This window comes from Carcharhinus amblyrhynchos, chromosome 21 (assembly GCF_965287045.1).
Source record: "Carcharhinus amblyrhynchos chromosome 21, sCarAmb.v2.hapA, whole genome shotgun sequence".
Taxonomy (NCBI): Eukaryota; Metazoa; Chordata; class Chondrichthyes; order Carcharhiniformes; family Carcharhinidae; genus Carcharhinus; species Carcharhinus amblyrhynchos.
Window position 1 is genome coordinate 7,273,049 of NC_137344.1, and position 25,908 is coordinate 7,298,956.

Genomic DNA, 25,908 nt, shown 5'->3' on the forward strand with positions numbered 1-25,908 from the left:
AGCAATCCATCAAAATTGCCTATTTGAGTAATTAGACTCTGATTTGCGTGTCATTATAAGATGGGTGCCTGAGCTACTTAGTGTTAAGACAGTTATCAGAGCAATAAAATGTGATGCATGATTTAAAATCTTATTTATGACCTGTATGTTTTAATAAATAGTCTGACAGTTTAGTATTTATTGCAACTCAAAGGGGAGAAGAACAAGATGAGTATTTCAAATGATCTCTAGTGCAGCGTACCATTGTTATGAAATGATTTCCAGCTATGGGACATGTGATCCCATTCACATGTTTCAGTTCACATTATACTTGATTTACTAATGGAAGCTACCTTTTTAGCATGAGTACAAGTTAAAGATCTTGGAAGTGTTCAGTCATATGGATAAAATCTCAAAGTCTCCCTTTAAAACAAAAACGGACACTGGAAATTTGGAATAATTGTTAAGAGAAGATATGCCAATTTATGAATTACAAATTCTAATTTATTCTTTGAAATATTTCAGGAAACAATTCAATTTTGGGTTTATTTGACATTTATAAACCTCTGATGTCGTGCTTCACAACATAATCTGAGCATCTCAGCTAGGCAGTTATTTTGTAAATTTACTGAGGCACCTCTTATCCTTCAAACATTATTCACTGGCCATAGAATAACTTTGCAATAAACTGAAAATTATTTTTTTCTGTGAACCCTCAGGTCAAATGACGCAAACAGTTTTAGTAGATTGCTTGGACTAGCATACTGCTGTCAGCTGTCAGTTTATCACAGAACGTTACAAGGGACTAGAATAGTAGCAGTTAAAAACCATGCCTGCAAAGAAAGATTTTGCTTCAGCTTCTGTCAACGCTCATTTAATCATCATAGCTTTCAAGGGTAAAATGTTTTGTATCCTAGGGAACCAAAACTCATTTAAAATAATAATTTTAAACGAGTTACAAATATGAAACTTGTCAGCAGTTTCTTTATTTCCAAGTATGGAAACCTTTGTAAGGGATCAGAGATTTCAGAACAGTGCCTGATCAGGTTAAAAAATATTTAGTCGAGACTAAAAGTAATAAGTCATTCAGCTGAAATTCAAGAACTGTTCTATCTCTTCCTTCGTTGAGAATAACTGAAGGAAGAATAACATAATTTCACATTAATGGAGGAAGCACTTGATTTTAGGTCTCTTATGAAACCAACCGTTGTGATTTATGACTTCTAACAATCTCAATTGCAGCAATATCCCAGAAAATCACATTGAAATCTGTAAATCCCCAAAAATGTGTTCAATATAAGACTCAGTAGATATAATACACACAGTGTACATTTAAAATATATGATATCACTGAATCAGACATGTAGTTTTCCATATTAGAATTGCATTTCAATTGTTCTTTCACATACCCATGATAATAGAATGAGGTGTCATTCTAAATTTGTACCTCGTACAGGAGCAGCCCTGTGACATGGTGCACTAGAGTTTTGAGTTCATGTACAATAAAACAGAGAAATATAAAATAACACATTAATGCCTCTTGAGTTACCAATCTCAGCTAATTATTGGAAGGCAAACAATCCCCACTCAGGGAAGAAGAGTTAACCCAAGAGCAGCCCTTGTATACCTCCCAGTGATCAGCTGCCCACCATCTCATGGTGAATATGATGACAAAACCGTGAAAGAAAGACTTGCATTCTTGTTTAGTATCATATCATATCTTCATGATGTTCCAGAGTGCCAATGAATTGCATTGAAACACTAATAACTGTCCTTAAGAAGGCGAACATTCTTGAGGAGAATGGCAAATCATGCGGAAAGAATCTGGTGCTTTAATTAACAATTTTCTTGTGTAGAATTTGGCATGTTTGTTAAGTGTGGTATTGTTATTATTGTAAAGGCAATTTCAAATCCAAAGTAGCAGCAACAAAAGTCAGACTTAGAAGTCAGAAACTTCTAAGAGCTAATGAATTACCTAATGAGCAAGATTCAACATCCTCACCTTATATATCATTGGTAAACATATTTTGATGTCTTACTTTACTAATATGAAAGGTCCTTCTGAGGATGTTATTGGATAGTGTGAGGACATTGGCTCTAGGTTTATAGAAATTAAAAGCAGAGGAGACAGCTAATCAGTTCATCAGATATTTGCCAATTTAAAAAGATTCAATTTTTCAACCGTTCACAGATGCCCCATAGATCATGACATTTCTAAAGCAAAATCATGCATTGCATGTTTTAAAAGCATTCTGCCTCTATCCACCCCCACCCCAACTTTCTGGTTAAAATTATCCCTTTCCCCTCAACTCTCCTTTAATCCTTTGGCCAATCACTTTTAATCTCTACTGCTGCTGATTCTTCTGCTAATAGAAATAAATCTTTCCATATCCTCTCTGTCAAGACCCCTCATTATTTTATGAATTTAAATTATCCGTCAGCCTCCTCTATCTCAAAGATAAAAACCCAGCCTGTGTGATCATGGTGCTTCACAGAGTTAAGTAAATATAGGAAAAGGAAAATGTGCTAATATAAAGCTTATGGGTTCTGGAAGAAACTTTGCAGGCAAGAAAAAAACCAGTGATAAAAAAAGCGGTATTACATAGCATTTCTGCGTTCTGGGAAGGTTCAGAGACTTGAAACAAAACTGCAGAGTTTAAAAAAATGGGCACAGAGAGAACAGCTTTGTTGAAAAGAGGAAGCACTGCAGGCTTAATGGAGAGTGAACTGATTGTATCAAAAGTGTAGTCTTTGAATTCCCCTGGAGCTGTCAATCAGCCTAGTAAATTCAGTGGAACAGAAGGTGATTGTATAAACATAACCTAATGGCTGTATTGAAATTGGCAGCTCCTGTCAATCAAAGCTGTTCAAAAAGATTTGAGAGCAGCTGGGGCTTATGCAAGCTAGCAAGGAGGATATCCTTATTGAAATTGACAGCTCCAGTCAATCAAAACAGTTCATAGAGTTTTGAGAGCAATTGGGGCATATGAAATCAACGAAGTGCAATCCCTACTTTAGAATGGAGTAGTGCTGTAATATTGAAGGCTTCTTGGTGTTGGTGGGGCATGGCTTTTAATCTGACCAGGTGACTTCAAAGCTTTTATAGAACACATAATAATATGTAATTTTGCCAGAAAGGTGCCTGAAATCACCATTTCCAAGAGGGATTTCCAAGTTTTCCAGGGCAACCTGGAGAGGTCCAGCCACAAACCCTCATCATGGGGAGACCCCCAATATCAACCCCTTCCCTCAGCCTCTGCCTGGGCCCCACACTCATCTCAACGCCACATTTTTTTAATGTTAAAATTCCCCAGCCTACCTGCCCAGACACACCCACACACATTCACCATGTGTTCCTCACTAAGAAAGAAGGAAAATTGATAGGAGAGTGAACACAGGCCACTTCATCCAACTCTTTTTCTGGTTATAGAATGGCATCAGCTGAAGCCTTGGACCAGGTCTTTGCTGATGAGGCACACTCTGCGAAGAGGTCAAATTAGGAGTATGGAAGAAAGTAGTTTTTATGTAAACATTATTTATCCTTGAATCTTTCTGTTCTTTGTTCTTCCTTTGGTTTTAGAAATGATACCATTCACTATAAAACAATATACAATTTTTTTATTCTGGCTCAGTGATATTAAGTCATTCAACTGAGGCAAATGCAATAATATTTGCAAAAGTGGACAAGTATCACATGATCAAATTCCATGTGATCAAATGTGAAAATCAACGCCCCAAACAGACATCAAATCAAAATTGGCAACTTTAGAATACATGTAGTACATGACATTTACTAACAGGGAATGCCATTAGTGCATTTCATTAACAACCATTCATGAAACAATTCTCTGATTTATCTTGGATAATCATGTATGCAGGAAGTTACTTCCTTGGGTATTTTTGAATTGTGCAACTTAAAAGACCCTTGGCCCGTAGTTTCCTGGCTCCCCATGGAATGCCAGCTTTCCCTGGAGAATTTTCATGAGCTGGGACCCATACGACAAAATGATTTAAATCACTAACTTTGGATAGTTGTCAGTTTTACAGTTGTAGTTACTCTGAAAGTGTTTGAGGCAAGAAAAGCACTTCTAATTTCAGTATAACTATTGTGAATACCCAGATCAAGTCCTGCATGGGACACCCGCAACTCCTGAGGGGACCCCCCACACCTCTCAACCCACTCACCCACCTAACTACATGAGATTCCCCACTTCCCCGCCTCAACCTAACTCCTGACCTAACTGGATCCAACCAAAACAAGTCCTAAGACTCCACGACCCGACCCGCAACCATTCTGATGTCTGTCCGAATGACTGAACTTTCCATTCCCCAACATGTCCAATTCCCCTGCCAATGTCTGTTTCAACATTTTTTGTTCTGCAAACCTCCAGTGCTCATTTCTACTAAGTGTTTCAGTGTTATTGCTAAGCATTAGTAAGTTTTATTAATATCATACTTTCGGGTCTTACTGAAGCTTAATGAGGCTTTGCTTCCTTTTGACAGACTTGAAGTAGTGTACTTCAACTTCAAACATTTATAAGAACTATTTACAAAGACCTCAGTTAGCTCATGGTAGGATACAGACTGTTCTGCTCCTAGTTCTCTTGGAGTCTCAGTCATCTGAATACTGATGTCACAATTGCATCATTATTATCATCACGGTTTCGTTAATATAACTATTCGCACATTACTCTACATCGAATTCTGAAAAGACTGGTATAAGCTGTTCTGTAAATGGTAGATTGATAACTGGATGATTAAAATTCCTTTCATTGACTCAAAACTAATTAAAGATTCTTGCTATTCTGTCCCCACCTCTGAATCTTAAGAAACCCATTTTGAATTCGTCATACTGGCCATTGCAGCAACTTACAGTACCAAAAGAATCATAAAGCAATATTGCATGTGCACAGATTGTTGTAATTTGTCCCATGTAATGGTATGTTGTATTGTATTTTACAACATTTGATGAAATAATACTTGCTAAGTAAAATGTCACACACACATCGGGAAACCTTCAACAATTGACAGGAAAAATATTTTGCAAAATTTTCTTGGTCAATTAAAAAAAAGTTACAAGTTTTTATCTTTAAAACATTTAAGCCTGGCACCTTGGCAGTGCCCAGAGGTGGGGTGGCCCAATCAAGGAAAGGGGGCTTTGCTGCCACTTTGCATCACAATCAGTGGGGGGAGGGAGGCCCACTGCCACTCTGCATCATGTTTGGTATGTGGGGGTAGAGTCTGCTGCTGCTTTTGAGGCAATCAATGAGGGGTGTGGAGCACAATTGGTCTGGGCGGTGGCAGAGCAATATTTCTGGTGGTATGGGGCTCATGATCGGCCATGGGCCCCCATGATAGCTGGGGGAGGGGGGCGGGGGCGGGCGCTGTATTGAGACCTCCTGCAACAGCAGTGGCCAGACAGCTGTCTCTATGTCAGGCCTCTGATGTTGCAATTGTGCATGTGCAGCCACAGAGAACTGCACATGCAATAATTGGATGGAATTTTCAGATCCATTTTTGGGACGAGTCTTTACTTCCAATCTTATGCACTTCGTGCATGAAAATATAGGCTAGATTGTTTCTAGCACAAAGACAATGGGTTGGATTTAATTTGCCAGTCAGCTTGCTCCAGCAGAGGGAGTTAATGCATGTGCAGATCTCTGTGGAGGGAGAGACCCTGGGAGGGGTGGTGGATGAGGTACAAAGGACAAATTGCAGGAAAGGACAAATTGAAGTGGCAGTATTTCTGTTTTCCTGCCTCAGGCTCAAGCAGGCTAACCTGCTGGGTTTCCCTCCATCCACCACCTACTGCCCCAGAAAATTGCAGCCAGGGCAGCATTTCCCAATAGCCACTTAAGTGCCTCAATTCAGGCAACAGCAGTGGGCCTTAAAATGCGACTTGTAAAATTACGGTGAGGTCAGGCGTGAGTAGGTAGGTGGCTGGAAAATCACCAACAGAAATTTGCGGGCTGCTGGTGTGCAAACTTACCTTTCTGTCCTTTCTGTGCAAATTAGCTGCTGCGTTTTCCTACATTTTAACATGAATACAAATTATTTTCTTTATTATTAGTAACTTTTGGATGTTTTCACATCATTGTTCTCTGGCATTGTTCTTTGCACATAATGAACATATCACAAATAGTCAATGAATTTCAATGCATTTTTACACAGTAATAATAAATACTAGTTTTAGAGGATAGATCAAAATTGATTCTCTACTGTTTAAACAATTTTGTTTAGTGACTACAATACTGAGGGTGGGATTTTCTGGCTGCGCTCGCCCCAATACTGGAAAATCCCACCTGAGGTCAATGGATCTTTGCAAGGTCTGCGTCCCACCTGCTACGATAGCTGAGGTGGGCGGGAAGAGAAAATTCTTTCCTAAAGGTTAGACCAAATACCAGTAAGAAAATCTGAACGTGTTCCGGTATCCTCCCTTTGCCTACTGGACTAGTGTTGACAAGATAATTTCTGAAGGGGGCTTCTTTTTAGTGGGCAAGACAGAAATGCAGACTTATTCCCAGACACTTATTGATGCTACTCTTGTATAAGGTGTTGTAGGGTGTGTCAGATATACATTGGTTAACTAGGCTTGAAATATCCTGCTCTCTACTCTTGGACATAAGAACATAAGAAATAGGAGCAGGAGTAGGCCATCTAGCCCTTCGAGCCTGTCCCGCCATTCAACAAGGACATGGCTGATCTGAAGTGGATCAGTTCCACTTTCCCGCTTTCTCCCCATAACCCTTAATTCCCTTGTCTATCAAAAACCTATCTACCCATGACTTAAATATATTCAGCGAGATAGCCTCCACCAATGGGCAGAGAATTCCAGAGACTCACCACCCTTTGAGTGAAGAAGTTCTTCCTCAACTCTGATCTAAACTGTCCCCCCTCCCCTTATTTTGAGGCTGTGCCCTCTAGTTCTGCTATCCTTTGTAAGCGGGAAGAATCTCTCTACCTCTACCCTATCTATCCCCTTCATTATCTTATATGTCTCTATACGATCCCCCCCCACAGTCTTCTAAACTCCAACGAGTACAAGCCCAGTCTATTCAATCTCTCCTCATAGGCTAATCCCCTCATCTCCGGTATCAGCCTAGTGAACCTTCTCTGCACTCTCTCCAAGGCCAATATATCCTTCCGCAAATGCGGCAACCAAAACTGCACACAGTACTCCAGCTGCGGTCTCACCAGTACCCTGTACAGTTGCAGCAAGACTCCCTGCTTTTATATTCTATCCCCCTCGCTATAAAGGCCAACGTTCCATTCGCCTTCTTGATCACCTGCTGCACCTGCAGACTGGGTTTTTGCGATTCGTGCGCAAGGACCCCCAAGTCCCTCTGCACCGTAGCATGCTGCAGCTTTTCGACTTTTAAATAATAATCCCTCCTACTATTATTTCTACCAAAGTGGATAACCTCACACTTGCTAACATTATAGTCCATCTGCCAGGTCCTCGCCCACTCACTCAGCCTATCCAGATCTCTGCAGACTTCCCGCGCCTTCCACACAATTCGCTTTTCTACTCATCTTCGTGTCATCAGCAAATTTTGTTACCCTACACTCAGCCCCCTCCTCCGGATCATCTGTGTAATGGTGAATTGTCGAGGCCCCAGCACCGATCCCTGCAGCACTTCACTAGTCACCAACTGCCAACCAGAATAGCAGCCATTGATTCCAACTCCCTGCTTCCTATTATACGGCCAATCCTCTATCCACGCTAATACCTTACCCTCAACTGCATGCACCCTAACCTTTTGCAGCAACCTTTTGTGAGGCACCTTATCAAACGCCTTTTGGAAATCTAAAAACACCACATCCACCAGTTCCCCTCTGTCTACCGCACTAGTCACATCCTCATAGAAATCCAGTAAATTCGTTAAACACAACTTCCCCTTAACGAATCCGTGCTGCGTCTGCTTGATCAAACTGTTCTTTTCTAGGTGCCTCGCTATTTCTTTTTTGATGATGGATTCTAGCATTTTTCCAACTACAGACATTAAACTAACTGGCCTATAATTCCCTGCCTTTTGTCTGCTACCTTTTTTAAACAGCGGCGTAATATTAGCCGTTTTCCAATCTTCAGGTACTTCCCCAGAGTACAGCGAATTTTGATAAATAATTACTAAGGCATCAGCTATCACCTCTGCCACTTCTTTCAGAACCCTGGGATGCATTCCATCTGGTCCTGGGGACTTGTCTACCTTCAGTCCCGTTAGTCTATCAAGCACTACCTCTCTAGTGACAGTAATCGCATTAAGGACCTTATCTCCTACCAATGACGGGCGAGATTCTCTGGCCTCTCAGCCGCATGTTTCCTGCCAGAGATGGCGCGTTGTTTGATAGCAGTGGGATTCCCTTATCCCACCGCCGTCAGTGGGAATTCCCATTGACATCACCCCACACCAGCAGGAACCTGCGGGCAGGGATGTGCTGCCCATGGGCCTGGAGAATCCTGCCACATGAACAGCCAGAGAATTCCAGCTGATTTGTTTGAATTTAGAAACTCAACATTTGAAGCAGATTGTGAAAACAAAGCCATTTCCCACATTTCCAAAATGCAGTGTGTTAGCGTGCATGCTGTGTTGCTATGGATCTCTGGTTTCCTAAAGGGTTTCTTTTGTTTACACAGTAATAGTAATGTAATACTATGTTTAATAGTATCACGTTGGTAAAAAAGCCAGAATGAAGTTGTTTCTTTACTACCCTACTAAAATGTATTAAGACCAGTTCACAGTACTTTGAAGATTTACATTAAATTAATTTGGTTCAACAAACATTAATAGAGTTTCCACCTCATTTGTGAAAATGAATACCTGTTCATAATTTATGATGCGTTTGATTTTTATAAGATGGATTTCTGTTGACAGCCTGGATGACATTCCAAATCACCAATACATTCAGGGTCATTTCTTTGGTCACCATTGGTGGTTGAGTAGCACTCAATGAAGTGAAACATTTTCCTATGATTTTCTGAATAGCATGTGGCTCAGAGGTTTTCCTGTAAGTTTTTTTTACTTTATTTAAGACCAAAGGGGAGATATAAAGGAAATTAGCAACATAAAAGGAGAAAAAGGAAAACAATTTTGCTGATCTTGTTTTTGTATTAATCATGGTGAATGGTGTTAATACAGAGAAGTGGAGCATTCTCCCACTTAAAATACCCCACTTCAGCATCAAGCGTCCCTTGGACAGGTGCAGTAGGGTAAAACTGCCTCTGACCTGCAATGCACCTTAAGCCAAGCCTCCAACAATTTCCCATAATATAACACTTACATTTCTTATATTAACCATCCAATTAAAAAAAGACATGGCCTGGACACAGAGTGCTCTGCATCTTGAGTGGTTCACAAAATGTAAAGAAGATGGACACTAAAAAAAAGAGAAAATAAGAATAAAAATTAGAAGCGAACCAAAAGCATGGTTGGAAAAATTTGCAGAGCAGAGGCATTGAATAAGGATAATGTGGGTGAAGGTATTGAAAGGAGCAGGGGCTTCAAGTAGTCAGAGCTAGTGCTTTGAGGAGGGCGTAGGCCATCCTGGAGTGTTCTGAACAGCTAAGGATTTATTGTGGGGCTTCAGGGAAGATTTGGAAAGGGTAAGAGTGGGTTTGAGAGTGGGTTATTTGAGGAAACAGTGATAAATAATTCTGAAGAAAGTAGGCTCAGTGTTGGGGGTTGGTGAGTGAGGTGAGCAAACGAGTAAGTTGGGTGGATAAAAAACAGGATTGAATTGGATCAAAGGAGCAACTAATAGACTTCTTTTGTTACATTTAGTTCAGGTTGGGCAGGAAATAGTAAATAAACTTCTGAGTAAACAGATAGAAGAGAGATCTTTCCTTAAACATCTTTCCTTCAAATGTTAGAGTGAGATTGTCAAAATAGTACAAAGTAATGGCAGATGTGTCCACAGGAACCAGTTTGAAATCACCAAAGTTTACTTCAGCAAGAGAGGAGACCTTCAATCTGAGTTGCATTCATACCAAGGTCACAGTGTGGAAGCAGCACTTGGTAACACAGTGCTTTAAGGGAGAGCTTATAGGGAAAGGGTAAAGTGTTACACTTAAGGACAATATTCTGCACATGTGTATGTGAGATCAGTAAGGAGATCAGGAGTTCTGGGGAAGAGGCAGGAGAATGGGAATGAGAAATGGCAGAGCAGACTCGATGGACCGAGTAGCCTAATTCTGCTCCTATGCCTTATGGTCTTAAGTATCAACCAAGATTGTTGCATCATAGTGAAGAGATTTTATGAATTTTAGAATTTACTGCATTATATCTAGTGAGGTTTCCACATCTGTTCAGACATAATTCAAAAATTCTGATTCTTTAAACAATGTTGAAGTTCATCCAAATACAGCAAGGAATGCCAGCCCATTTGCCAGTTCATCTGGGCTGCATAAAATTGTACACACTTTATCTCAAGCATCACTGTAACAGAGCTATGAGTGCTGATATCAATCAGTATTCACCTTGGTGTTCACTCCAATATAATTAGGTTTGTTAGCATTGGAAGGGTGTGAACAAGTCGAGGACTTGGAAATATTTGACATTCAACTAACAGAGTAGAAAACAAGGTGAAAAAATAAAGCAAAACTATCTGGTATTTACCTAGTCATAAATACTAATTTTAGCAGCTCAGCAATTGACACAAGAAGCACATAAAAAGGCAAATATGTACTTTTGAAGAAGCAGAAATGAGAGAGACCAGATGGCTGACTAATTCAATTCAGTATATACAGATTACAGATAACAAAACAATTGTAAATCAAAATGATGAGTGCTAATAAGCATCTGAATATTTTCGTGGATAAATATTCCCCTTGTACACTGGGAGAAGTTTGCACATAACATCTCTTCCAGCCACTTGAGGAAAAACAAGGCAAAAGACAGATCTTCTAACAATTCAGCAATCCTCTATACTCGACTAGTGTCAAAGTAGATTATATACTCAAGCTTCTGGAGTGGGACTCAAAAGTCACAACCTTCTGACTCAAGAAATGAAAGTACCACAACTGAGCTGAGGCTAACACCTGAGTTCTGGCAACATGCTCTATGATACTGGGGGCCATGTTTGGGGTTGACAGAAACTTTAACCCATGAGACCCAGTGGGAACATCCAGAGTGGTCCAATACTTACTGCATCTGAATTCCACCTAACTGACGGTGCTTCAGCCACACTGCCAGTGTATTTATGGAAGGAGTTCATAGACTGTGGATTTTCAACCCAAAAGAATGTAGAAACATAGTTTAGCATTCAGTGATCTGGGCCAAAAGGATGTGCTTCAGACACATGAGTTTTAACATGGTCAATTGTAAGGTTTCGGGGGTGATTTTCCAGCCCCATCCAATGCTTTTCCAAATCGCGTTATGTCCGGAAACTCTTGCGAGAAGGCCATAACAGGACTTACAATGCGGAGAGCTCAGAATGAGCATTCAAATGGGAATTCAACTGTTATTTGAAAATGTGCAGAGTTACAGGGAGAAGGCAGGGGAATGGCTCTAAGTGAATTACTCATTCAGAGAGTCACTACAGACATGATAGGCCAAATGGCCTCTTTCTGCATTATAACAATTCTGTGAAATAGTGAACATGAAATAATGAGGATGTCCTTTTCAAACATAGAACAGGACAGAACAGGGATAGGCCCTTCGACCCAGAATGTTGTGCCAAAATTGACACCAAATTAAACAAATCCCTTCAGCCTACCCATAATGGTCCATATGCCCTTATTCCTTGCATATTCATGAGCTTATCCGCTTAAACATCCCTATCATAGCTGCCTGCACCACTATCCCTGGCAGCATGCGTTCTAGACACTTACAACTCACTGTGTAAAAAAACTTGCCCCTCACATTTTCTTTGAACTTTCTCCCTTTCACCTTAAGTGCATGTCCCATAGTATTCCTTTTGCATCAAAGGAAAATAATTTGAGTGTATTTAGTGACCACTTGGAGGATGTATCAATTGGTGAAACTGTTCATCAACAAGACTTATCAGTTCGCAATACCTTTCAAGGATATTAGATTGTGAGTTGAGCCAATTTATTATAACTTTGAATAAACCTGTGGTGAATATTGTGCGAAGATTTAGACATTCAATTTAAGGGAAAATAACAAGAAATATTTAGGGGCTCAGAGCTTTAAGGTATGAAGAGAAATATACACAACATATTTATTTTCATTAAAATTGAAAGATTAGAAGAAATTTCTACCTACCCAGAGGAATAACTGCACTGTTAACACAGTTAATGTTGTGTCAATTGATGGCTTTTATTCTAAAATACCTTGTTAGGAGCAGGATTAAGAACTTGTATTAAAAAAATTACAGATAGAGATGTTTACCGACATGAAAAGGCCCAGATCAAACAAGTGATTGAAGTTAGTTTCTGTCTTAGAAGCAAAGCCTTCCTTAGAAATGTTAACTGAATGAAGTTCAAGTATGATTACTTTTTTTTATTTATTCGTGGGATCTGGGTGTCAGTGGCTGGCCAGCATTTATTGCCCATTCCTAGTAGCCCGAGGGCAGTTGAAAGTCAACCACATTGCTGTGGCTCTGGAATCACATGTAGGCCAGACTTTATAAGGACGGCAGATTTCCTTCCCTAAAGGACATTAGGGAACCAGATGGATTTTCCAACAATTGACAATGTTTTCGTGGTCATCATTAGACTTATAATTCCACCATTTGCTGTGGCAGGATTCAAACCCGGGTCCCCACGTTTGCTGAGTTTCTGGATTGATAATCTAGCAATAATATCACTAGGCCATGGCCTCCCCATCAAATCCCATTCAGCAATTTGAACCTCAGCTGATTCCCTTTGCAGGCCATTTCTCAATTACTTTGCCAGCTAAGTTAGGTGATGGTAAGCTGCCTTTTTGAAACATTCTATTTGCTGCATTGTAGATAGATCTGCCTTGCTATTAGGTTGCAATTCTAGGATTTTCACATAGCAATGATCGAAGAAAACTTTTATATTTTCAAGTCAGAATAGTGTGTGACTTGGAGGGGAATTTGAAGGCGATGGTGTTCCAATATGCCTGCTGTCCTTGTCCTTGCATGTGGTAGAAGTTGAATTACCAGTGAAATACCATACAGCTGTATTCTGATGTAGGAAAGCAGTCCCACCTGCGGCAGAATCTGCCAGTGAGTTTAAACTGGCTTGATAGTGCACTGATTGACAATTATTTTAAAATACAAACCAGAGGAACTTTAATCAAATACATTAACCAGTGTAATGTCAGAGGAAATTAAATTGTTTGGCTGCTTTGTAAAGTTAACCTGGGATTTTGAGGATTGTGATTACATTTGAAAAGTTATAAATATTAAAAGCACTGTTTTCAAGAATCAATGAATTACTGTTTTTGTTTATCATCACCATGACAGATGATCTGAGGGTAGAACTGCCCAGCAATAGTTGTGTGGAAAATATCCATTGTGGTGAAACACCCAACTGTAACAAGAAAAATAAGCTAGCAAAGGTTTACAGTTTTTGGTGAATGGTTCTGACCTTATCTTCCCATAAAGGTTAGGTTTACCAGTGCAAAGATAAGATTAATTTTAAAGGTTCTGAAAAGCTACTGCCTCTGTAGAACTCAGTGCTCAGCCAAGTATGAAATTTGCAAATTAATTCGAGAGCTGTACACGCGTTTTGATGTGAGCACCACTGGCAAGGCCAACGTTTGTTTCCATCCCTAATTGCCCTTGGGAAGGTGGTAGAGCCTCTGCAGTCCATCTGGTGTACGTACCCCCACGGTGCTGTTAGGAAAGAGTTCCAGGTTTTCAAATCAGTATCAGTGAAGGAATGGTGATATTGTTCCAATCAGGATGATGTGTGGCTTGGAGACAAATTTCGAGGCAGTGACATTTCCTTGCATTTGCTGCCTTTTCCCTTTATGTGAAGAGGTTGGACGTTTGGAAGGCGTTATCGAAAGACCGTTAGTGAGTTGCTGCTGTGCATCTTGTCAATGCTACATATTGCTACCATTACTGGGAGTGAATGTTAATGTAGTGGATGGAACTATTAATCAAGTGGGCTGCTTTGTCCTGGATGATGCCAGACTTCTTGGGTGTTGTTGGAGCTGCAATCATCCAGGCAAGTAGGGAGTGTTCTATCACTCATGACTTGTGGCTTACAGATGGTGGATAGGCTTGGGGGAGTCAGAAAATGCATTACTCGCCACAGAATTCCCTGTCCCTGGCCTTTTGTAGTCCTGTCTGTTAGCCTTGGTTGGGGGCAAGGGAGGGGAGCATGATCAGGATTACATCAATATGGCTGTGTCATTACAATGGGAGGGGGGACAACCATTGAGCTGCCAGCCTCTCTGCAAGGGGATTGAGGATGTACCAGCCAGCTGTGCTCACTCTTGCCACTCAAGCATGTCCTGCATTGAAACAGATGGGAAGAGAGTGTAGGTAGGATGTGTGCTGGGCCAGATGGTAAAGATTCCTAGTATGCATGGTAGCTGAGTGGGAGCAGAGATGTGAGGAGAAGGAGATCTACTCGGGGGAATGGGAATGTGGGGACAGCAGGCAAGTGCTGGTATCCCATGATGTGGCTGTGCATGAGTTCCCTGTGGTAGTGTGATGGTTGTGTTCATGAGTGTATGGAGACAAATGAGAAGGGTCATTGACCCTGACTGCACAAAGAAATTCATTCATCTCCTTCCAGTACTCGATCCCCATCCTCTTATTTAGCGAACTGGCACACACGGGTGCTGCAATCCACACAGGATTGGTAACCTTGCTGGCAGGCGTTCTGCCCACTCGAGGGTGGATGATCTCCCCCCGCCTTCTCCAGCTCCAGCACTTTTGTCAGGGCTCCTTCTGGAAATCATGGAACTGTCTTCCAGGTTGCCATCCCTGTGATTGGACTTTGAGCAAGCGCTGGGGAGGTGTTTAAAAGGTGAGACCCCCAATTGCTAAGCTCAATTGATGCCGGGGTGAGTGAATCAAAAATGGCAGCTGCCATGGGCGTGACGTGAAACTCATGAACATTTTTTTAAAGTAGCTGATTTTTAATGCAAATCATCAGTGGGATTTTCTCGCTGAATCCGACACTTGGAAAAAATATCAGAAGATTCCACCTACAGCCCTTGTAAACCAACAAGGTAGCTGTGGTCTGACAACATCCCATTCTGAAACCAAATGGTAGATGCCATTCAAACGATCTTCTGTGGATTGCTCCTTAAAACTCCTCTTCCTCTCTTCCCCCTCCCCTCCCCCGATGTATTACATCTAAACCAACTGATCTCACTGGACTCTGGCTTCTTCCTAAATGTTTCCAAACTCCACTCTCAAACAGACAGAACCTTCTTTCAAATAATGCTTTGCCTCAGCTGTTTTCAACAAGGATCAATCGCTATTTTCAAACACTCCATTCAGTATTCCAGTGTTTTTGAATAGCCAGGACCATTCAAACTTTCACAGTCTCTCAAGGATCTAACACCAATTGCTTCAACCTTTTACTTCATCGGCTATAGTGAGATATCATCAATCTTAGGAGCACTGGCTTTTCACTAGCTATCGCTACCGGGTCTGCACTTTTCAGCTCTGACTTTAACTTAAATGAACAGTAGTACCCTGGTCCAATGGCAGTTGTTCCTCTTTACTCTTTTTTACTTCAATCTTCATGGAAACTTCTCTTCATTCTCAGGTTTCTAGAACTAATTCCTTTAGGAATTAAGGTTAGTGCCTTACTGACCTTATTGAGTGCCTTACTAACCTTATTGAGTTTTTTGAGAAAGTGACCAAAGAGGTGGATGGGGGTAAGGCAGTTGACGTGGTATATATGGACTTTAGTAAGGCGTTTGATAAGGTTCACCATGGAAGGCTTCTGCAGAAATTGCAGATGTATGGGATTGAAGGTGATCTAGGAAATTGGATTAGGAATTGGCTGGCGGATAGGAGACAGAGGGTGGTGGTTGATGGTAAGTATTCGACATGGAGTTCAGTTACGAGTGGTGTGCCTCGGGGATCTGTTTTGGGGCCACTGCTGTTTGTAATTTTTATAAATGATCTGGATGAGGGTATAGTTGGGTGGATTAGTAAATTTGCTGATGACACCAAAGTCGGAGGTGTGGTAGTTAGTGAGGAAGGGTGTCTTAGTCTACAGGGAGACTTGGATAAGTTGCAGAGCTGGGCCGAGAAGTGGAGGATGGAGTTTAATGCGGAAAAGTGTGAGGTAATTCACTTTGGTAGGAATAACGGATGTGTAGAGTATAGGGCTAACGGTAGGACTCTGAATAGTGTGGATGAACAGAGGGATCTAGGTGTATCTGTACATAGATCCGTGGAAGTTGGGAATCAAGTAGATAGGGTTGTTAGGAAGGCATACGGTGTCTTGGCGTTTATTAGGGGGATTGAATTTAGGAGCCGCAGCGTCATGTTGCAACTGTACAAAACTCTGGTGCGGCCGCACTTGGAGTATTGTGTGCAGTTCTGGTCCCCACATTATAGGAAGGATGTGGAGGCTTTGGAGAGGGTGCAGAGGAGGTTTACCAGGATGTTGCCTGGTATGGAGGGGAGGTCCTATGTGGAGAGACTGAGGGATTTGAGGTTGTTTTCGTTAGAAAGAAGGCGGCTACGAGGGGACCTTATTGAAACATATAAGATGATTAGAGGTTTAGATAGGGTGGACAGTGATAGCCGTTTTCCTCAGATGGAGAAAGCTAGCACGAGGGGGCATAGCTTTAAATTAAGGGGTGGTAGTTATAGGACGGATGTCAGGGGTAGGTTCTTTACCCAGAGGGTGGTGAGGGATTGGAATGCCCTGCCTGCTGCAGTTGTAAATGCGCCTAGTTTGGGGGCATTTAAGAGATCCGTGGATAGGTTTATGGATGGTAAGGGTTTGGTTTAGGTTAGAGGGTCATTGTTTTTTAACTGGTCGGCGCAACATCGTGGGCCGAAGGGCCTGTTCTGCACTGTAATGTTCTATGTTCTATGTTCATGGTATGGTTTTTCTTCTCACAGAGCTGAGAGAGCTGTTCCCACTCTAGGTTCTTAGCTCTGATTGCTATAGGTTTGATTTAAAATTAAACTCAAACAACCTTTCTAATCTAGAAGGTGGTCCTTTGTTGTTAATCAACAGCTCATTCTTTCTCCAAACTTGTGCTTACTTTTCACATCATAAACTTTTTATCGACAATTCAGATACTGTTTGAACTGAAACCAAACATCCCCAAAAATGCAAAAACACTATTTAACATTAATGTAACTAGAGTGTTATCGTTTTTACACAGAAACATTAAATTAAACTCACTTAAATCTATGCTTCATTTCTAATATCCAACAATACAAGTATAGATTACTTACAACTACCTCAGCTTCCTGACACTGGCTTCGAAATTGATCCGAATCCTTTATCACTTTTCCTGGTACCTTATAACCAACAACAGCCTGTAAACTCCCACCAATGCCCTTTGCTGTTTTTTAGCTCAAATGATTCTATGGAGCAGGATTTTCTGACCATTTCCTCCAGTGATATTGTTGGGTCCCACCAACAGCGAGCCTCTGCTGAAGGTTCCCCAACAACGGAAGAGTTGAATAATGAGAGACCCCTTTGCTGTGACAGGATCAGAAAATCCTGCTACCGGCCAATGACAGGCTACCTCTGCTGCCATAAAACACATCTCAGTGAGGGGGCAGGGGAAATCGGGTCTACATCTTGACTCTTTGAGCTAAAATCCTGTCTTACTAATGTACTGACCCTGTTCCTTATTAACAGTGTTATTTCACCTCTTTTTCTCCTAATTTCTTTCTAAATGACAAATATCCCTGAATATTCAGTTCCCAGTCCTGGTCACTCTGTAATCACATCTCTGTATGGCAACTAAATTATTACCATTTAACTCTATTCGCACCTTTATTCATCTATCATGTTGTCATGCTGCATGCATTCAGGTAGAGTGCCCATGCCTTGGTCTTTTTAATGTATTTCTGCTTTGATGCTTGTCTGTGTTTCAACTGACTTCTAATTTTGCTTCCTGCTTTCCTACTTCCTGTTAGCAGTTTTGTTTCCCTACAATCTGAAATCCTTCTCAGGTTCTCATCCCCTTGCCAATCAGGTTTAAACCCTACCCTAAAGCACTAACAGATCTCCCCACCAGGATTTTAGTTCTGATTCCATCTGCCCCAAGACCCAGTCCCAATGCCTCAGAATTTTTATGTCCTCCTTCCAGCACCAATTCTCCAGCTATGTGTTCAATCGCTCGATCCTCCTATTCCTTTGATCACTAGCACAGTTACTGATTTTGAGGTCCTGCTTTTTACTTACTTCCTAAAATCTGCTTTCAGGACCCCATTCCTCTTCCTACCCATGTTACTGTTACCACTGTGGATGATGACCTCTGGCTGTTCACCCTCCCCCAGAAGAATGTCCTTGAGTACACCCAATCCTGTGAACATGCCTTTTAAACATTTTGTTTTTCTATTCTTACAATCAACATAAATAAATAATTGAATGCAGCCCTTTTTTAGAGAGGTAGCACATACCAGTCTTATGTTAGGACCCCCTGCAAAGATTTCAGCCAACCTGAGTCACATTATTTGCTGCCCCTGCATTCTAAACTTTCTCAGTGATTCATGCACTAGAATCCCAGGTTCCTCTGCATCTCAGAGCTCTATAATCTCACACTGTTGAAATAATATGACTCTTTATTCATCCTGCCAAAATGGAGAACTTCACATTTTCTCACATTATTCTTCATTTGCCAGGTCTTTGCCCACTCACCTAACTTATCCATATCCTTTTGTGGCCTCCTTATGTCCTCTTCCCAACTTACTTTCTTACCTTATACTTCTTCTCATATCCAATGAAAATGCTGCAAATATGGATGCCTTGTCAGGCCACGCTGCCTTTTCCTTAATCTATCTCCCTCAGTCGTCTTTGGTGAGAAACTACATACCTTCCCAATGCTATTCAAATCTGAAAATTGTCAAGCTTTTCAAATTTAAAAATCCTAGATTCCTTTGCTACTGGTGAGGATTGATATTTTATGGAACTCACACAAAACTGTCCTTTTATTCTGTGTGTCAGCGTTTCCAGCCCAGAGCCTTTACATGACTGATTTTATGAAGGCAAGTCATGATGACACTTGCCACATAACATTAAAGTTAATTTAAGTACTGTAGTCTCTCTCACTACCACCAATCTTTCTTCCTTTCACTGTTGGAGCCAACTATTAATCCATAATACCTTTTCAGATCTGATGCAAAATAACTAATACTTCCCATAAGATTTTGAATATGCTAATTTTTTTCATATGCTAATTAGATGCTGACAGGTCACATACTGTTTCTCAGTAAACATTTACACTGCAGATTTATCCATTTTAATGTACTTTTATTGTGATTTTTATTTTAATGTTAATAATGTCATTTAAATTCCAGCTGCGCTTAAGTGTATGTACCAAACCTACCTTTCTGGCAACTTTTGTGGATTGGCAGACTGAATACAAGGCCTAAAACCAGGGATGTTGAAGGTGAATTAATTTGATGTCATGATTCCTTAGGAAGGAACAGCTGGAGTGGGGAATATTGACATTTATTTCACAAGGAGCAAATAGATCTGACAGCCTTTGTAAGGCTTGATTTGAATAGCAAGTTATTTTTAGCTCACCCTCACAGACAAGACACAGAACTATTATGTGAGCTGTGATTGGTTCACTCACAGGTTTTCTTTAATTGTGAGAGAGCCAGACGTGTACATCTTTACAAATGAATGCAGATCATTTTTCTTTTTAATATGTATCAGGTATGTTGAAATATAACATTCTTTATGGAGAAATATTCCACCTTGAGATGATCTGCGTGTGTTTTATTATTTTGAAAAAATATTTTTGTTCCCTATTGCTTATTTTCTTTTTCCTGCAGTAGCCTAAGAGATGGAAATGTTGGAAGGGAAATTTAAAGCTGAAACTTTGTAGTCCTGTGGCTAGTGTTTAGGCATGATATACTATAACTGCATTGTTTTGTGCTGGTTAACTTTGCTTCAGTTCACTTACATTTCTACTTTACTTGATTTTTTAGTTTAAATGTTAAATACTCCTACATAATTTGACTATGAGGGCCTATCAGATAAAACTTGAAGAGGAGATTCCATTTACATTTTTAAAATGGAGCAAAATGTACACATGTCCAAATCACAAGTTTTTTTTGTTGCCATGGTTTTTAATTGAGTTTTTGTATGAATATTTACCATTGTCACCACAATATTTCCAACTTCATTCACAACAAAGCAACCTGTTTGATTTTCACCCCATCCACCAGTTTAAAAATCCATGCCCTTCACCAGTGGCATATAGTGGCTGCAGTATGCCATCTAACAGATGCATTGCAGCAACTCTCTAAGGCTTTCTTAACTGCAGTTTCCAAACCCACAACTTTTACCATGTAGAAGGACAGGACAACAGAAGTTTGAAAACACCACCATTTGCGAGTTTCCTCCAAGTCAAACACCATCCTGACTTAAAATTAAGTCACAATTCTTTCACTGTCACTGGGTCAAAATTCTGGAACTCCCTCCAAAAGGCACTGTGACTGTACTTACATCAGAAGGACTGTGGCAGTTCAAAAATGTGGCTCACCTTTTCAAGGGAAGTTAGAAATGCGAAGTAAATGCTGGACTTGCCAGAAATGCCATCATGCATCCCATGAATGAAAAGTTATTACAGGTCCTCGCCACTCGATGGATCTTATTAGCATGGTGGGATTTTACAGCCTCACTCATCCTGAAACTGTAAAATCCCACCTGAGGTTAACGGGCCTTTCCATTGTCCACCCATCAAATGGTAAAATTCCGGCCCGTGTCTGAAGACTGATCCAACTCTCACCATTTTGTATATAGTAAGCTTATATTCATTAACTGGCTTTGGACTAAACCATGGAAAATTTACTGGTGCATCAAAAATAATATTCATTCTGATTTGGAATTACAGGAAATATTCTGATATGGAAGCAGTTAACGAATGATTCTTTCCAAATCTTGTGCTTCATGGTGCCAAACTTCAATTACCTTTAAATAAGCTTTTCTCTGTATGTTACCTAACAGTATGAAAATTTGAAAGCAGTGTAGCATGATGGTGTGATGCTCACTGAAATAGAATGGGATAGATGGAGATTTGATTCCCTGTCTGCTCTGTCCATGATTGAGTTCAGCAAATAAAGACAGTGGTCGTTCTCTGCAGTGGAGAGAGGTTTACAAAATCAGGAAGGGACGTAGTCACTGTGCCTCCTGAGGACTGGCTGTCAAGAATATTGCCATCATCTAAGCATATTCTGCTCTTAGAGCAAGGGTATAAGAACATAAGAACATAAGAAATAGGAGCAGGAGTAGGCCATCCAGCCCTTCGAGCCTGCCCCGCCATTCAATAAGATCATGGCTGATCTGTCGTGTCTCAGTTCCACATTCGCGCCCTCTCCCCATAACCCTTAATCCCCTCGCTTATCAAAAACCCATCAACCCGCGTCTTAAAAATATTTAGCAAGGCAGCCTCCACCACCTCAACGGGCAGAGAATTCCAGAGATTCACCACCCTTTGAGTGAAGAAGTTCCTCCTCAACTCCGTTCTAAACCGCCCCCCTTTATCTTGAGGCTGTGCCCCCTAGTCCTACTGTCCTTTCTGAGCGGGAAGAGCCTCTCCACCTCTATCCTATCCATCTCATTCATCATTTTATACGTCTCAATGAGATCTCCCCTCATTCTTCTAAACTCTAACAAGTACAAGCCTAGTTTATTCAGCCTCTCCTCATAGCTCAACCCCCTCAACTCCGGTATCAGCCTAGTAAACCTCCTCTGCACTCCCTCCAAGGCCAAAATATCTTTGCGTAAGTACGGCGACCAAAACTGCACACAGTACTCCAGCTGCGGCCTCACCAATGCCCTATACAGCTGCAGCAAGACCTCCCTACTTCTATATTCAATCCCCCTCGCTATGAAGGCCAGCATCCCATTAGCCTTCCTGACCACCTGCTGCACCTGCAGGCTTGGTTTTTGTGACTCACGCACAAGGACCCCGAGGTCCCTCTGCACCGTCGCCTGCTGCAGTTTTTCGCCCCGTAAGTAATAGTCCTTCCTACCATTCTTCCTACCAAAGTGGACCACCTCGCACTTGCCAACATTAAATTCCATTTGCCATTTCCTGGCCCATTCGCCCAGCCTATCTAGATCCTTCTGCAGACTCTCCACACCCTCCGCGCAATTTGCCGTTCCACCAATCTTGGTGTCATCAGCAAATTTCGACACCATACACTCGGTTCCCTCCTCCAGATCATCTATATAAATGGTAAATAGCTGAGGCCCCAGCACCGACCCCTGGGGCACTCCACTAGTCACCAACCGCCAATCCGAATAGCACTCATTAACCCCCACTCTCTGTCTCCTATTTGACAACCAATCCTCTATCCACGCTAACACCCTACCCCCAACTCCATGCCCCCTTACCTTCTGCAATAACCTCTTGTGAGGTACCTTGTCAAACGCCTTCTGAAAATCAAGAAAGACCACATCCACCGGCTCTCCTCTATCCACCGCCCTAGACACATCCTCATAAAACTCCAATAAATTTGTCAGACACGACTTCCCCTTAACGAAACCGTGCTGCGTCTGCTCTATCAAGCAATTCCCCTCAAGATGCCTCGCTATTTCCTCCTTGATGACGGATTCTAACATCTTACCTACAACAGACCTTAAACTAACCAGCCTATCTCTGAGCTACTGAGCTATCAAATTGGATGGATAAGGAATGAGATTACTAACGTACAACGGACCTGATTTTAGAAAGTTTAAAAGCTTGAAATAGTGAATATATAAACTTAAAAATAGTGATTTCTAAACATAAACACTACGGTTGAATTTCCATGGATTTCTCCTGACGTCTGTGGCAACTTCAGCAGAAGAAAAATGGAGATCCTACAGAAATGGCTTAAACCAGTGATTCTGTGGTGAACTTTCAGGTAATTAGGACTTTAGGCTTGTTTATTTAAACTCATTAAGGAATGTCCACCAACTACCATTTTATGTTTCCACAAATCACATTGTTTTGCCATGAATTTTAACAAAAAGGTGATTAATTCAATTAATTTTGTTTTTCAGTGCTCCTTTTTACCTAAGTTCTTCATTCATATAGAAACAAAATATGAAGATAACAATGGATCAAATGATAATGTAAGTATCCAATGTTTTGCAGTAATTTTAAAAAACGTAAGAAATAGGAATAGGCTATTTGGTTCCTCAAGCCTGCTCTGTCATTCAATAAAGTGGTGATCTGTCATGGCCTCAACTCCACATCCCTGCCTGTCCCCAAAACCCTTGACTCACTTCTAGATCAAAAAATTGTCTTACTCTGTGTTGAATCTATTCGATGGAACAACCTAAAATTCTCTCTAAAGTAGAGAATTCCAAAGATTCACAGGATGAAATTCATCCTCGTCACCATCTAAAATGGGAGACCACTTATTCTGAAACTCCGTCCCCTGGTTCTAGATTTCCCCATAAAGGAAAACATTACAAGCAATTCATGTTTGTTATCATTGTTTTGGCTTCCATGACTTTGATGTTTTTTCCATCAGCGTGGGGGGCACTCTCAAAAGAACAGTGTGTGGGTGCAGTGAGAATACAGAAATAGTAGCTTTAAAAGTAAAAATCTATAAAGTATTTCATTATTATAGTATAGACGTATAGATTATTCTCCATTAAGTAAACACAAATCCAATCAGCTTAATCAATTATAAACAAATTTAGTACCAGTCTACAGTTTTCCCTTTCCTTCCAACCCCCAACTCTTCATATGTTTAATTGTTACAATATGGAATGAATTAGGTAAAGGGTTAGTGGAAATCACTGAAAAAGTAACTTTCAACAGGGAGTTGGATACACACTCGAAGAGGAAAAACTTGCAAGGCTGTGACTTTGTTTCTACAAACAATGCTATCTTTTGGTGCAATAGTGTACAAGGCTTTGGGATATTTGAACAAGCAACAAGGTCAATTAGTATTACATTAAAATTGGTTGCAGAAGAATATGGCACTACTGGAGATGCAGGAGGTATTACACTGTGACTGAGATACAAGAAATATCTGCAATAACAGATGTAGGAATGCTGTATTGACGACAATACAGGGCTATGCTGTGATGATTATGATATAGGATTGTGCTGTGGGGACTACCGTGTAGGGGTATGGTGTAAAGACTGCAGTACAGGGATATGCTATTATGATTGTGGTATGGGGGTGCACTGTAATGACTGTGATGCATAAATGTGTGCAATGACTATAATGCAGGGTGTACTGTAATGACTATAATTATAGGAGTGTGCTGTAATGATTGAAGCACAGAAAACATTATCATGACATAGACACAATGAAACACTGCAACGACTGAGATAAATGGGAATGATGTATGACCAAGATACAAGGTAATATCTAATGACTGAGATCACAAAAAGTGCGACAGTGCCTGATGCATAAGATCACTGCAATAACAGGAATGCTGTAAATACTGAGATAAAGTAGAGTACTATAATTATTAACAGACAGGGGACTGCTACTGTAGGTGATCTACATGGTAAATGCAGAGATGCAAGACAGATATAATAACAGCTGAGGTTAATGTGTTGAAATTTACTAGGTACATTAACCCCAGCTGTTATTAATACTGAATATGTGACAGCTCAGAGACTGTGCAATGGCAGTTGTTTACAGTAGTATAGGAGTGGTTAAGATTAAGGTACAGGAGAGCCCTCCAATGAAAGAGAAACAGTGTTTGCAATTTAATATGCAGTGCAGTAGATCATATCAGTGCCATGAAAATCCACAATGCAGAAGTGTGCTGTAATGACTGTGATGCAGTATACAATTGGACTTTATTAGATCCTACTATAAATTATCCAGTGGGATCTTCTGCTGTCGCACCACTGCTGCGAGTTTCCCAGTGTCATGCAACAACCAATGGTGCCGCAGGGAGGACAGAAAATCCCTTCCCTTGGAGTCACTTTCCTTTCTGTGCACCAACACCTAACAAAACCTTACTGAAAACCACTGGTCACTTATTTGTACATTATGTGGCTGATATTTCAGAATATATACTGATGAAGGAGAAACTTGTGCATTGATTTTGCTCATCAGAAAAGCACAGTACACCTTTGACATTCTGAGATGAGGTGGAGATGCTGGTGTTGGACTGGGATGATGGCCAGCAAGGTTTCCCTTTTGCCTACATGCATTTAGAAAATTACTCCCTATTCCATATGTTACAGAGATATGACCTTTGTTTGTTTCAAGAATATGACACAACAAGGCCTTTATACATCACTGACCTTTAGATTTTGCAGTTTGCGACATCTTAAGGTCTTAATGTATTTCAATTACGTCACACATTTTATGTCTGGGCGGACTGTTTTTACATATGTTATGGGATGAAGGCGAGGTCTCTGTAGGACTGATGTTAAAATGATCAAATCTCTAGTTAAATGGCAGAGCAGGATCAAGAGGCTGAATCACCTCTTCCTCTTTATCCCAGTTTGGAGTGCAGAACTGCATTGGTTATTTTCATTATTTAACTGTTGATGAGATCAAAACCTGTATTATCTTTTATACAACCTAACCCATCCCGCCACCAGTGAATGAAAGTTGCCACAGTCCCACAGGACCATAAGCTGCCCTCCTCCTTTCTGAGAGAGGGAGCTGACAGGTGCTGATTTAACCTTAGGGGCACCACACCTCAAGTAAGGGCAAGATTGAAAAGGTGAGGCCTTCGTAGCCTCAGCCGCTGTTCGCATCACGCTCATCACAAACCAGCCATCCAGCCAACTGACTTAACTGGCCACAAATATCACATTTGTCAATCAATTTTTTTAATAGATTTTTATATAATGGTTTTTTTCCCGGTAATTTGACATAGGTAAATGCCATAGTTCAATGGCCAAATTG

At 40.8% G+C, this 25,908-nt stretch overlaps 1 protein-coding gene across 1 annotated transcript in view; it reads left to right on the plus strand.

The window, feature by feature from the left end:
* LOC145356590 (cytoplasmic phosphatidylinositol transfer protein 1-like) overlaps positions 1 to 25,908 on the plus strand; it is a 348,840-nt gene that overhangs the window by 273,656 nt on the left and 49,276 nt on the right. The window contains exon 5 of the mRNA XM_080209373.1: positions 23,075 to 23,146. Coding sequence (XP_080065499.1) covers positions 23,075 to 23,146 — 72 coding nt within the window. The remainder of the gene's footprint in view (positions 1 to 23,074; positions 23,147 to 25,908) is intronic.